Genomic DNA, 12915 nt, shown 5'->3' with positions numbered 1-12915 from the left:
AACTCGCGAACTATTTTTCATCAGTCTTGTTTCTTTTCTAAAATTATTGGATACATCAAATGTAAGAGTGAGTGTTTTTTTATTATTGTTATCATTATTACTATTTCGTTTGCGACGGGGTCAGAACTGGTAAAAGCCATCTCTCATTTTATCAAGTCATCAGAGAACAAAGAATGGAAAGACAAAACTTCTGGCATTTCAACTACCGTATCACTAAGCACGACCTGTAATGCCACTCAAGTGAATTGGTAACTAGTCAAATTTAAGCGTTCGTGCAGTGAAATTTTATTGAATAACAAAAATGAAACTTGGCAACTGTCTCTCAAGTGAATCAAACTTGTTTGATCTTCAAAATGCGGGGCGTACATTAACCTGTTAAATTCTGACCAATCAGAGCGTCCAAATCTAAAATTTTGATGCAGCACGATTTTCAGAGTTATACTTGTCATTGTTTCCTCATTAGGAATTTTGTTTGAAATCTTTATTAATATCAATTATTTATCAATTTCAAGGAAGTGTTCTCGCATTTGCTGTTCCAAGAGAACACATTACTAGATTGACATTTCTTATGTTCCTTCAAATTAGCACAACACACCATTGAAACTAGGTAACGTCAATGGTGACCACCCGTCCAGTTGGGTACTTATATACATGATAAGAAGCAATAGGACACTCATCAATTGAGGAAAAATCTAAAACATGTCCATGGAAACGGCTGGCCATTGACGATAGAGTGAAAGTTAAAATTATTCTGCTGTGCTAGCTATTTAATGAAATCAGCTACAAGTTGAACTGTTGCATAGCCCCAACAAGTGTTCCCTATGGATATAGCAGTGGAGGAGAAATAGCCATGTCAGCGATACCTGTCATGCTTTCTCTCAACTGGTACTTTACTATCTAAGGCATTACATGGAGCGATTTTTAATTTAGCGTTCGGGTGAATCCGGAATGGCATTCTTTTTTTAATGTATTTCAATGGTTATACCTCGGTGGTCTCACGAAACTCTCGCTAAATTTTGCAAGGCAGCAATCTTGAAGAAAGCACTTCCAAACTAACATTTTGCATTTCTTTATTTAGGATAATTCCTCTAAGATGGAACTGAAGTAAGAAAGGCTGGCTCCTCTAATAGATTCTCTGTAAGTCGTTGACTTCTTGACATACGCTTGCAGGCCACGCAAATATGTTCAAGGCTTCTCGACCTACCTGAACCTTGAAATTCTGAATATGTAGGCGGAGAGAGGTACGAGTCTCTAAGTATTAGTCATTGATCTTTCCCATTTTAACAGAACAAATCTGAATTACGTTTAGAGCTTCCTTGCAGGTCGGCTGCCGGCAATCAAGTATATGCCATTGATGAATTGATCAAATCAGATAGAATGGTTATTTCCTGAGTTGATCGTCAATATATTAGTCAAACTCTTGCTTACAGCACTGTAAGGGACAGGAGTGAGAAGGGCATAGGACCGAATCGGAACATCTGCTTGGACAACCTGTAAGAAATGTATTTGTTTGTAAGCAAAACTTCCGCAGACAGTCGTTGCATTAAAGTTACATTTAAACAATTTGAATCAGACAATAAGGTCATCTTTCCCTGCAAAGAAAATAATAGGGAATTATTGACTGAATAAATTTTTTATTGAAAGCACCCAGGTTGCTTAATTCCCAATGCGCATTGATTTGCATTGGAAAATACCTTCTCATCGTTCAGCATGTATCTAGGCACCAATGTTTGGAGCGTTTTCTACGTTGAATTGAATCATTCTCCGTAGTCTTTTACGACTTATTTTGTCATTTTAATCTTTATTTTCGCCGGATTTTGTGGAAATGTACCACCACTGGGGAAAAGAACTTGAAATAGAATTACAGCGATAAATCAAAAGATGTCTCCTAACCATCGTAGAAGGCATCTAGTACACTGAAACACTTATTTTTCAGGCAAATTAATTTTTTTACCATTTGGAAACGTCTTTGTCGGATAAAAGTGAAAATGATAGTGAACGGATCCATTATCTGTAAAAATAAAAGGAAGTTTTAGTTAGCGAAATGATGCTGAGACTTTGGTGGGAAATTAGAGGGGCTGAGAAAGCTAAGTTGGCAGGATGCATTTTAAAAAATGCCCGAAGATTCCTACCCGCTTTTCGCTGCACTGGCAACGCTGGACCATAGAGAGGAGGAGTTGAGGCTGTTGAAATAGTAGGAGCATTGGCAGAATTTGATACTGGATGTGACACAGGATGAGAAGTAGAAGAACTTGGAGGGAAAGGTGCATGGGATGGTGCATGCTGAGATGGGAGAAGTGATAATGGTCTCTGAGGTGACAGACTTCCAGATTCCTCTTGCGGCGCTTGAGAAGTAACCGATGGTGAGGGTGTTTTTCCTTGAGAAGGTCCTGTAACTAACAAAGAAAGGTTTACAAGGTGCAAAGAAATAAATAACAGGAAATTCAATGTCGAATTTATTCCAGTTTTAGCTTAAAGCTTAAAAATTCATTCTATCAAATTGAACCGGTCAATATTTATTATAAGATACTCATATGGCGTTCTTTCTGGTGAGAAAGTATTTAAAGTGAAGCAGGTAGTGTCATAATTAATAGATAAGCCCTTGGAAAATCTAGTTTAAAATTAACTTCTTTCATTTCACTAGCACTGAAATCACCTTGTTGAGGTTTGACTGAGATCCTTCGAAAGTTTGGACAGCCAGCTACCACTCGCTCCGAGATACTGGGTTCTCCATTCAAGAAAAGGCTGCTTTCACCTGATGGATCCTTGGCACTGAATTTTACGTAGCTATGCAACTTGGGGCGGTCTACGATGAACCTGAGTTTAAACTCTGACCCATTGACAAGATATCCGTCGTGTTTAAGTGGAGAGTACAATTGAAATGGAGCACCGAAGTCATTAATGAAGTTCAAGGCAACACACATAGCTGAAACAAAAATAGAACGTAATAATAACCCATAACTCGATTTAAAGCCCTGTAAAGAATGATGCAGGATCATGTGTAAATAACTTTGCTGTTTAATCTTGTTACTGTGCCATTTGGTTCTGTTAGTCGGAGATATATCTGAGGTGAAGATGGAGAAATTGTAATCAATTCTGACTTCTCTCTAGGACTGTTATCTGCTAACGGAGCGCCATCCACTCACACGAATGAAAAAGAATGTGTTTCGAAGCTTCTCATAAGTTTTGAGGGGCACTACCCTTAGACGGAATCCTTTTTTAGGAGCATATACCAGCCGGATCTGTGCACAAAATAGGACTGGCTTGGTGTGGAAATAGAAGTGATAAGAGACATACGTGCGTTGTGAGGAACTCTGGTAACCTCAACTGAGGAAGGAAATGTTTGTTTCTGGCAAACTGGCAAACATAAAGGCAGGGCAGGTGGCAGCGGTGAAGGATAGGGAATCAAATGTGGAGGGTGGGGAAGTGGTTGTCCATTGATTGCACGATGTTTCACTGGGCCAAGGACGTTTTGACAGTTCATAAACTTGTCGCCGTCAAGCGGGACAGGATAAACTGAGAAGGAACAGCGTTGAAGAACATCGGGTTCACCCTTGTAAAAGTCTAGAACCATCTCACGGCCTTCTTTTTTTTCTAGTTCTTGGCATATGTACCAATCTTTATGCATGGCGTTGAAAAGAAGATTTCTCTCATATCTCATCACCGAGAAGATGTAAAAGGAGCTGTCTTTGTCTAATAAAAACAAAGATAACGGCAACATTTATAAGCGCCAAAATACATATATACATTTTTTTTTTGGAATTTAATATACATGGTTCGCCGAAATAAAATCTTGAATTGTAGCTCTTTGATCCAGAAAGCGGGATACATCACTCTCTCAGTGAAAGGAGTTGAGGAAGAAAACGGTAAAAATTGCACTATCAGAAGCCTTTCCTTCGTTTGTGCAATTTTATTGCCATTTGCCCTTAACCGTCTACTATATCTCTTACCGAGTTCCCGTAAGTTTAGTAAGGATATAGATTAAAAATTTTAAAAAGGCGCCAAAAAAGAAAGATCTCATTTAAATCGTGCTCATCATCTTACCAAAGAGCTCGGATCCGTCTCTCTTTTCCAGGTGGTAATGGTAGTTCTTCTGTCGCACGAAATGATTAGGTCGACAGACGGACTCAAAAGATACACTAAAGTTTTTTTCGGTGGCTTTGCTATACATAGCAGGCACGCGAGCAGTAAATGCCTGGCAGAATTGGTTCATGTATAGGTTGCCATCTATTGATCGCCAGCAGTAATTCAAGTTGGTGTCTTCTTGTGTGTATGGAATGTCCCAGGCATGGAAAGTGTACATTGCACCTGCCACAACTGCCAAAATAAATTCATTTTATATGCGACAACCTTACTGAAGCCGGAAAACAACTTCACAAATTTCCTTATATTGGGCTGCACTCACAAAAGTGAAATTGTGAAAAGCTATTTTTATTGCCTCAATTGCAAAAATTTAATTACAAATAAAGAAGTAAACGGTTATGAATACTTAATAGTGACCCTCAGACATGGGCAATAAACGAAAACAGAAATATTCTAAAGTGGCTTGTATCATTTTATAATACTTTTTAATCATTCTATATGATACAAATGTACTTAACACTATAAATTACTTACTAGCTGTGGCACCACCTGCTTTCCAAAGCATCGTCTTTGAATTTGCAAGTTCCTGTGGATCCTCTCCTGGTCTCGGAATCACGATCAACGGCCTATCAGGAAAAAACGTCCTACCGTTTATTTCTACTTCACCAACACCTGCAGCAACGCCACTGCTCGTGGAGTTTGCTCCTGATGTAACCTGAGGAACTCCCGCGACTCCGCCTGCCATCCCTTCACTTGTAAGAGTTACACCACTACTTGTTGGTGCGGATCCAGTAATACTTCCGCCTCCTCCTGTCCCTGATGTTGCTCCTCCATTTGTACCATTTGTATTGCCACCACCCTCAGTAGCTGTGACACTGCCTCCGGCTCCTCTACCTGCTCCAGCTCCACCACCACCTCCTCCGGCTCCTCCGACTCCTGCAGCTCCTTCAGCTCCTTCAGCTCCTTCAGCTCCTCCACCTCCTCCAGTTCCTCCAGCTCCTCCAGTTCCTTCACCTCCTCCAGCTCCTCCAGCTTCTCCAGCTCCTCCAGCTCCTCCGGCTCCTCCAGCTTCTCCAGCTCCTCCAGCTCCTCCAGCTCCTCCAGCTCCTCCAGCTCCTCCAATTTCCCCCATCGCTGCGCCTCTTCCTGTCCCTAACCCTCCAGCAACCCCAGCTGCTCCTGACGCTGCAGCTGCTGCAGCAGAGCCAGCTCCTCCTGCAGCACCTTTCATTCCGGGGCCACTAACAGAAACCACCGTTGCATTCTTGACAAGAATCTTAAAATCATGTCGGTCATTTCCGTGAAGTCTATTCAATGTTTTTTCTAGTGTCTCTACCGTCATTTTTATCGCTGCTTTTGCACCTGCTCGAGCTCCCGCTGATGCTCCTGCTTCCTCACCAGTAACGGCACCAGCCTTAGCGCCAGCTTTTCTCCCGCTCTTCCTTGCCCAATTCTCTCCAAATGTAAGACCAGCTCTGGCACCGGCTCGCGCGGCCACTCTGAGTAAAAGGGCTATACTAGTAAAGTTTCGAGCTAGAAATTAAAATAGACAAAAGCTAAGAAAGCACATCGGTTAAAAGCTACTCAGTAAAAAAGAAAACAAAACACGCTCTTTAAAACTTTTTTACTGGCCCACCTGTGAGTATTTTCCCTTTCCTTTGGCTCACGCACAGCTTTCAATCGTAATTGTGTATTAATTTCCAATGTAACGAAAAGTGCAGTCTACCTACCAGGTGGTGGAGGCAATGTGGTCCATAGGAACGTTGAAGGAATCACTTTGTAAAAGGTTCCGTCCGGTGTCTTTAAAGCCACTTCCAGGTGATCGCTTTGATGATCATCTTTGAATACAGCCTCCATGTAATAATATCTACCTTTCGTTAGATAAACTGGAAGAGACTCTTGATTGACAAACCTGGAATTTTAATTTAATTGATCGCACTCAGTTTTTTCCAAAAACAAGTTGTGACAATACTATGATGGTGCTAATGACAAAAGCTCCATGCACTGGCAATATCTACAGTTAAGCGACTTTAATGAAAATTGACAAACATATCCAAGACTTTCTCTTTTCGGTCTTCTCAGTCATACAATCGTTAAAATACCTCCCCCCCTTTCTATTTTTTTTTTTTTAGAGATTTACTCCGGCGGACATTTAGTAAAATGCAGGTAAACCTTGACATCAACTTCAAAGCGAAGGACAATGGTCATTCGTTACTTTATGCTAGAGGACTACGATTTCTTGTATTTCCTTCTTCCTTCCTTCCCCAACGTGAGTTGAAACCTTCGTAAACATGCTTCAATGTTTTTATAAAGGTCAAATTATTAGTGGAGAGATGGGAGTGAGGACAAACAGTGCATACAATCTTAGTTTCAAATATTTGTGGCTTTGGTTGGTTGATACATTTCTGGCTTTGTTTCCTACAGACAATCCGATTTTGTCTGAAGTACTTTTTACTCTGGCTTGAAAACCTTTTTAAGGCACTAACGCTAAAGTGTTACTTTAAATAACTCATGTTAGGATTTGACCATCAAAAAACTTATACAACACGGCTAAAAATGTTTCCAATACGTTTGAACGCATTAGTTTACCTCACCTATTGAATTCATACTGATAAGTAGCAAATCCGCCATCTATTGCGTTAATCTTTGACTTCATCTCTGGCTTTTCGTTTGGGCTGAGGTAGAGTTCGCTTCCAGCATTTGATGCTAAAGTATATAAGGTTGAGTATGTACTTGCTTTCAAGCAATTGGCAATGGTTTAGCTTCTTTGCAATTTACAAGTTGCTATATAGACATATAAGCATTTAATATAGCTTCGAATGGACTTAACTTCCGATAATTTAGGAAATTTTCTCCAGGACCTTTTTGTTTCGTAAGCCAACAAAGCACACTGTTCACTGGCGAAAATAAAATTTTGCCCTTTCGACGATTTCAAACGTTGAATAGGAAACTAACGGATCAAATACTCTATGAAACTCGTCCTAAATTTCTTTCTCTTCACGAACAAACACCATCAACAAAGGGTTGACAGGTCATTTGACGTGCAGCTAGGATTACCCAGTGCCTTTCTTCCCACCAGGATAAGGGTTTGAAAGTTCTTAAAATTTAATGATTATGTAGAAGCGTAATGACGATCGTTGTCATTTCTTCGGAAAGTTCAAGAATTACGATGCAGTTATATATGTAGGCATTTAAAAACCATGAGAACGTAATGGAAGTGATTATGCCTTTGGATAGATACTTGCGCCGGAGAAGACGATTTCTGACAGTTTGAAGGCCTCACGAGTACATGTGCCTGCCTAGTGGATTGTTCAGAGAATTATTGAAAGCTGCTAAACAACTACTAGCTTGTGACTTTTATGATAGATATCTTCTTCCTCTGTACTTAAACGAACTCATAAATGTCATGTCTTAACTACTGGCCAATAAGCTCAACAGAGTATACGGGTTCCTTTACACTTTCCATTTTGGCTTTCAGTTTCAGCTATGATAAGTCTTCTCTTTGATTAAGCTATTTTAAAAGCAGAAGTTTCTTACAAAGATAGAAATAGTGGTATCCTGTTTGCAGAGGAACAAAGTATGTCCTTAAACGAGAGCCAAAGAAATCTCCCCACTTTGAAGGCTGTTCAAATTTTTTGACACATGTCGCAAAACTTGGCAGGTATGGATAACGCGGATCGGCTAGTAGAAATTTGACGCGTTTATAGTCGATTCTGTCCCATCTCTCCAAGTACACGCCATGCGTCACTGAAGAGGAAATGTGAAAAAACGAAGTGAAACCTTTGTGCTCGAGCAATAAACTTTCGCTTTCTTTAAACCATGTCGCAGCATTTACGAAACTTTCTGAAAAATGGTGCGTTTATCCACCCGAAAATAAATTCTGATTTTTACCCTCTTCTCCCATATACCTTAAAACCGACCCAGCTGAAAGATCATTCAATTTTTCCATGGTTTAATGCACATTTTTCGCTTGAACGCACAAGCGGCTGACAGCAAACGGAAAGAAGTTTAATTTCTGCTGTTTCCCGTCCGCTGAAACACCATGTTATGTTACAATACCATGTTACACGTTCATTTTGAGTCAGGAACTATGATACTTACTGTGTCTGCAAGGTCCTCTTTCGATGCTGCCAAAAGTTGACGTTACTCGCCGTTGTCTTATCAATCCGTGTTCGCCGCCTACTTTCATTGGAAACTTAATGAATATACGTTTCACAAATGTCAGTCTCACTTCTACTTAGCAAACCTGTTTTACAAAATCGCTTTTTTAAATCTTTTCCTCTAGTTTCTGTACCTTACCTCCGACAAAAAGGGGTCACGGTCACCTTTTCAGAAGTCCCAGAGAGCCCTATTTGTTGCTCTCGATTGTATGAAACAACCGCATACATCGTAATGCTCTAGAAGAACTTTTTGAATTTCCAATGTTTTAACTTTTGTTTTCTTACCTTGTTAAAAAGTAATCGAATAATTCCCACCGAAGTTTCTAAATCATGTTTATCTTTTGTAAACCGCATAACACTAAAATTTGTAAAGTGATACTTTTGCACATGTCATCAGTGCTTGTAATCAAAGGTGAGGTTCAAAACCGTAAACTGTAAAATGAAAAAGCTAATTACACTTGCCTTGTTTGGAAGACAAACAAAAAAAGCGCTCGAATCACGGAAGATAGGCTCCCTTTAGCGCGTATGACAGGTGACGATACCAATTAAATCACCGCTATTGTGCTGTTGAATGTCTTTTTGTAACTGTTAATTTTTTTTTTTAAATATAAAAAATATATACTGTCCTGCGTTAATTCTTCTTTTATCTGCATGATTAGTTTATCTCCGCCTATCTACTATTTCCTTCGTAAAACAAAATTACATTTAGACGTTTACGTTATCTTTAATTAAACACTTAATTAATTATTAGTTTATTTGCAGGTGTAGTGTGATTCCTGAATAACCCTATAAACTCAGCAGAAAAAACGCATCTCTGCGGGTTACTAAATAGCTAACAAATAAAAAGAAATAAAAATGAAAAAAGGAAAGAAGTGGTACTTGTGACGAACTTAGCTGACTATTAGCGTGAAGCTGGAACGTAGTGTAACTTCCGTGGTGTCCAAGGAATAGCTTTGAGTATACATAGAATTTGAACTGTTCGTGCGCTCGTGAATTATTGGTGCGCGTACCCAGGTGAAATTTATATACTCGGCAAAATTAAACTAAAAAGAATAATAATAAAACTCCATAGTAACAAAATGTACTCATTTTCTTTATTTTCGCGAGTCTGACTATTCTGTGCCTTTCAGTGCATGCAGTTGAACCAGCACTCTATTCTCCCTTAATTTCCTTTGATATCCAGTATTTCAATAGCCAAGTTAGAGACATAAAAAAAAACCGGCATAACCTTGTCGTTAAGGAAAGTGTGACTCCCTTTCACAAGTTTGTCCCAGTAAACACTGCAAAAATCTCATTCGAACATAGTTTCCAATTGTTTAAACGCGCATTATTATTCGGGTTGTCATCAACATTACTGCTTTGAGAAATTTTGCATGCAAGCAGCGGATTAAGCTTACATCTTAATAGATATAAAAAAAATTCCTCCTTCTGATTGCTTAGTCGATAGTTTTTTGGAGATTGATTTACGCTGTGGCCGACTAAAAAAATTAGCTTTTGGGACGTAATCTATTGTTCAAGTACTCGATTGATCACTCTGCATGTCCATTTTTTTTCCGATGTTATGAAAAGTCGGGTAAAGCTAGCTTTGATCATCACTATTAGGTTAAAACTAAGTCAGTGCCCTTAACGAAAAAAAAAACAACAACATCCTACCTGTTGAATCTCTAGATTTGTTTTCCTTTTTCTCACCCTTTGAAAATGACAAGATAAGTAGAAAGTACAGTTCTAAAGAGACGATGATTGATGACAACTTCATCTCAAGTTGCAATTTCCAAACGATGAAAAAGCAGTTGAATGGGTTTGACACGCCACCTGTGCTCGGAAGCGTTGAAGTGAACTGGTCCTGATCCTGCATGGGTCACTTAACTAAGTTTTTATTCGCCTGGGATATATACTTTTATTTCGGATAGAATAACACTAGTTTTGAGTTGATGGCAAAGACGGTCAAGGTTGTAACTGTAATACTTCTTACATGAAAGCTGACAAAGAGCTAGTTGCTGTTTTCTGCTAAATGCATTGTGGCCAAAAATAGTGTAAATTTTGAAATAAGATCAAAGTACTTTGGACGCCCGCCAAGCCGTTGATAGTTCCCGTGGGCGCACTTTACATGCAAGTCAAATAGAGCACTTGTTTCAAATCTCAAAGTTGTCACCCATGTTAGTCATTGCGATTTTTATATTGTTGCTGTAGTAACTAATTGCAGCAAAAAGTTCTCAAAATGAACTGATTTAGGGCCGAGGGTATTTTTACAACTAGTTGCTCCTTTTTAATTTAGCCATAAAGGTGAGAGCATAATGGTCAGGTGCTCAATTGAGTTCCGTTGTAAGCTGTTGATAGTTTACGTGGACGCACTTCACATGCAAGTCAAATAGAGCACTTGTTTCAAATCTCAAAGTTGTCACTCATGTTAGTCGTTGTAGTAAATGACTGCTGCAAAAGGTTCTCGAAATTAACTGATTTAGGGCTGAGGGTATTTTTACAACTCTTTCATCCTTTTAAGACATAAAGGTGAAAGCATTATGATCGGGTGCCCAACTGAATACCGTTACCTAACTTTTCGTAAGCTAATTTTCACTTTGGTTTATCATTTGTGTATTCTTAATGATATCGAAATGATGTCTCTGTTATCTGAACAAGATATAATCGCTCTAAAAGTTTCGCTAGAAGGGGTTCCAAACCTTTCTCTTTGGCCAATATGCTTATGGATGCTTCGACTCGTACTAGAAATTAAATGAGTCTGTCTGAGCCACCGACACTGTTTCGAATTTTTGCCCGCTTGGCAAAAAGTCGCACTTCATTTCGGTGTATTGGGATAGCAACCTCCTAGGAATAATGGACGAACCATAAAAAGCCAAAATTATGGAAACTTAACTGTTAACTTTTCATGAGGTCAGTTGACGCTGAATGCCGTTACTTAGGGCAGAAAATTTACACTGAGTTACGTAGTAGACATTATGGAATAATAAAGGTTCGGTGAGAACATCTGTCTCATTTACAAAAGTCTATCCTGTCGGCTCTTTTGAAAAATCAATAATATCCCTTGTTACTTTCCTTTTAATTAAAACTTTCCATGATTATGATGACTCTTTGCCACGAAAGGCACTGAAAATGTAGAAGATTAGTTCTCTTTTGGATCGCTGCTGACAAAACGTTGTTTGCAACAGTGCATCAGGCAGAAAGGAAGGCATATCCTTGTGCAAAAAAATAATACTGGCTTTATATGACATTCAAGACCTAGACGTGAGATATTGGATACGGTGTGAACCTGATTCAGGGCTTTATGGCCTGGCTGATCCTTTGCGAGGGAAAAAAATTTGAATGATCATGAATCTCTTTCATGAAAACATTGCCCCTTAAAAAAACTGTAACTTTTGCATTGCGCTTTCAAACTGTTGTCAGGAATATAAAAATCAGTGTCAAGTTTGAGGATCGTTTTTTTTTTTTTCTCAGCATTTCTGTGCTATGTGTTGCCCTGTTTACGAAAACTGCTTTACTAGAAAATTGAGAGCCACGTAGATTATATTTTTAAGAGCAAAGAATTAAAACGGTATCTTGAAAAATTTGTCTACTCACATTTGCGGATGGAGCTTCTGGAGTTACATTAGAAGGTTGGCTCATTGCAGAAGAAATGGAAGCTAGAGATGTTGCCTTCGACATCCGGGGAGGAGCAACAATAGTCATTAATTAGGTCCTCTAGATCTGCTGGAGCTTTAGGGAAACCAGAAACTACAAGGGGGGAAAGAGGTCAAAGCCGGAGGTAGAACTACCGAAGAATTCTTGAGAGGTGCAGATTCTGTTGGAAATGGACGTTTTACTGGCGTGACCAAGAGGAAGCGGATGTTAAAGAGTTTGATGAGATTTCTGTGAAAACGAATAATACAAAACCTGGTATTCTCATGATTTCAATTTGGTAAAACTGCTAAAGAACTTGACTTTTACCGTTTTGATTTGATGGAGTTTCTGGAACGGAAGGCCAGGCGTGACAAGGGGAAGTGTCTGGAATACCGACAGATTCTGGCGGGAAGGAGCTATTAGGAAAAGGTGGAGGACTTTCATTAAGGACAGAAGGACGAGGCGCGGAACTACCAACAGGTATTCGAGGGGGAAATTGCACCGTCAGCAGAGAACCAGGGAAAGCGGAGGAGGATCCTAACGAAGCGACGCCTGGTAACAAGATGGAGTCAATTCAAATAACATGGTACCGGAAACTTTTTTTAGAGTATGATTTATAAGCATCCTGCAACATATTGCAATGCGTGAAAGCACAAATGCCCAGCGCTCGACAATAGAGCAAATAAAGTGATCAAGTTGTTTACATCAGACTACAAAGTTGGGTTGCAAACTTTGACAAGAATCTTGGTGTTCATACATGTAAAACTCAAGGGTCATATATACTTTCTAATTAAAGAAAATTAGCTGGATAGAACTATAGACCACTGATCATTCAAACGTTTCAGAACTCTAATTAAATAATATAAAACTTCTTCATGAGAAGGGTAAAGTAATAGTTTTCATGACGTAAAACAATCATCCTTTTACCCTTTTCTGATAACAACGTAACAGATGAAGTCGTCAAAGGAGCTGAATAGTATGAAGGAACGAGGTAGTCTTCTTTGGATTCTGAACATTTTCAGCTGCAGGAGTAGAATTTATGACAACTGCATAGGTTAAA

At 39.2% G+C, this 12915-nt stretch overlaps 1 protein-coding gene across 2 annotated transcripts; it reads right to left on the bottom strand.

Moving 5' to 3' along the window:
- Positions 1-101: 101 nt before the first annotated feature.
- On the bottom strand, positions 102-8463 carry LOC148732532 (uncharacterized). 2 transcript variants are annotated; one of them, XM_088759276.1, is made up of 11 exons: positions 8185-8463; positions 7621-7830; positions 6678-6789; positions 5814-5995; positions 4618-5616; positions 4045-4317; positions 3298-3693; positions 2657-2926; positions 2133-2396; positions 1955-2011; positions 102-1491 (listed from the first exon to the last, which is right to left on the bottom strand). In XM_088759276.1, the coding sequence occupies exons 1-11, from the start codon at positions 8270-8272 to the stop codon at positions 1409-1411; spliced, it is 2934 nt and encodes a 977-aa protein (XP_088615402.1). In that variant the 5' UTR covers positions 8273-8463; the 3' UTR covers positions 102-1408. The 2 variants fall into 2 exon arrangements, with proteins under 2 accessions (XP_088615402.1, XP_088615403.1); XM_088759277.1 differs by lacking the exon at positions 4045-4317.
- Between the last annotated feature and the right edge of the window lie 4452 nt (positions 8464-12915).

Source organism: Stylophora pistillata, chromosome 4 (assembly GCF_964205215.1).
Source record: "Stylophora pistillata chromosome 4, jaStyPist1.2, whole genome shotgun sequence".
Taxonomy (NCBI): domain Eukaryota; kingdom Metazoa; phylum Cnidaria; class Anthozoa; order Scleractinia; family Pocilloporidae; genus Stylophora; species Stylophora pistillata.
The sequence above is the reverse complement of the archived record's forward strand: the minus strand, read 5'-3'. Positions and strand labels throughout refer to the sequence as shown.

What these genes read in the sequence shown, in the direction of transcription:
- LOC148732532 (XM_088759276.1), bottom strand. Translation starts at nt 8,272, where the DNA reads ATGAAAGTAGGCGGCGAACACGGATTGATAAGACAACGGCGAGTAACG. An exon ending in GCCAGTGCAGCGAAAAGCGG is followed by an intron (nt 2,012 to 2,132) that starts GTAGGAATCTTC and finishes TTATTTTTACAG; the next exon opens with ATAATGGATCCGTTCACTAT. An exon ending in GACAAAGACGTTTCCAAATG is followed by an intron (nt 1,492 to 1,954) that starts GTAAAAAAATTA and finishes CATTTCTTACAG; the next exon opens with GTTGTCCAAGCAGATGTTCC.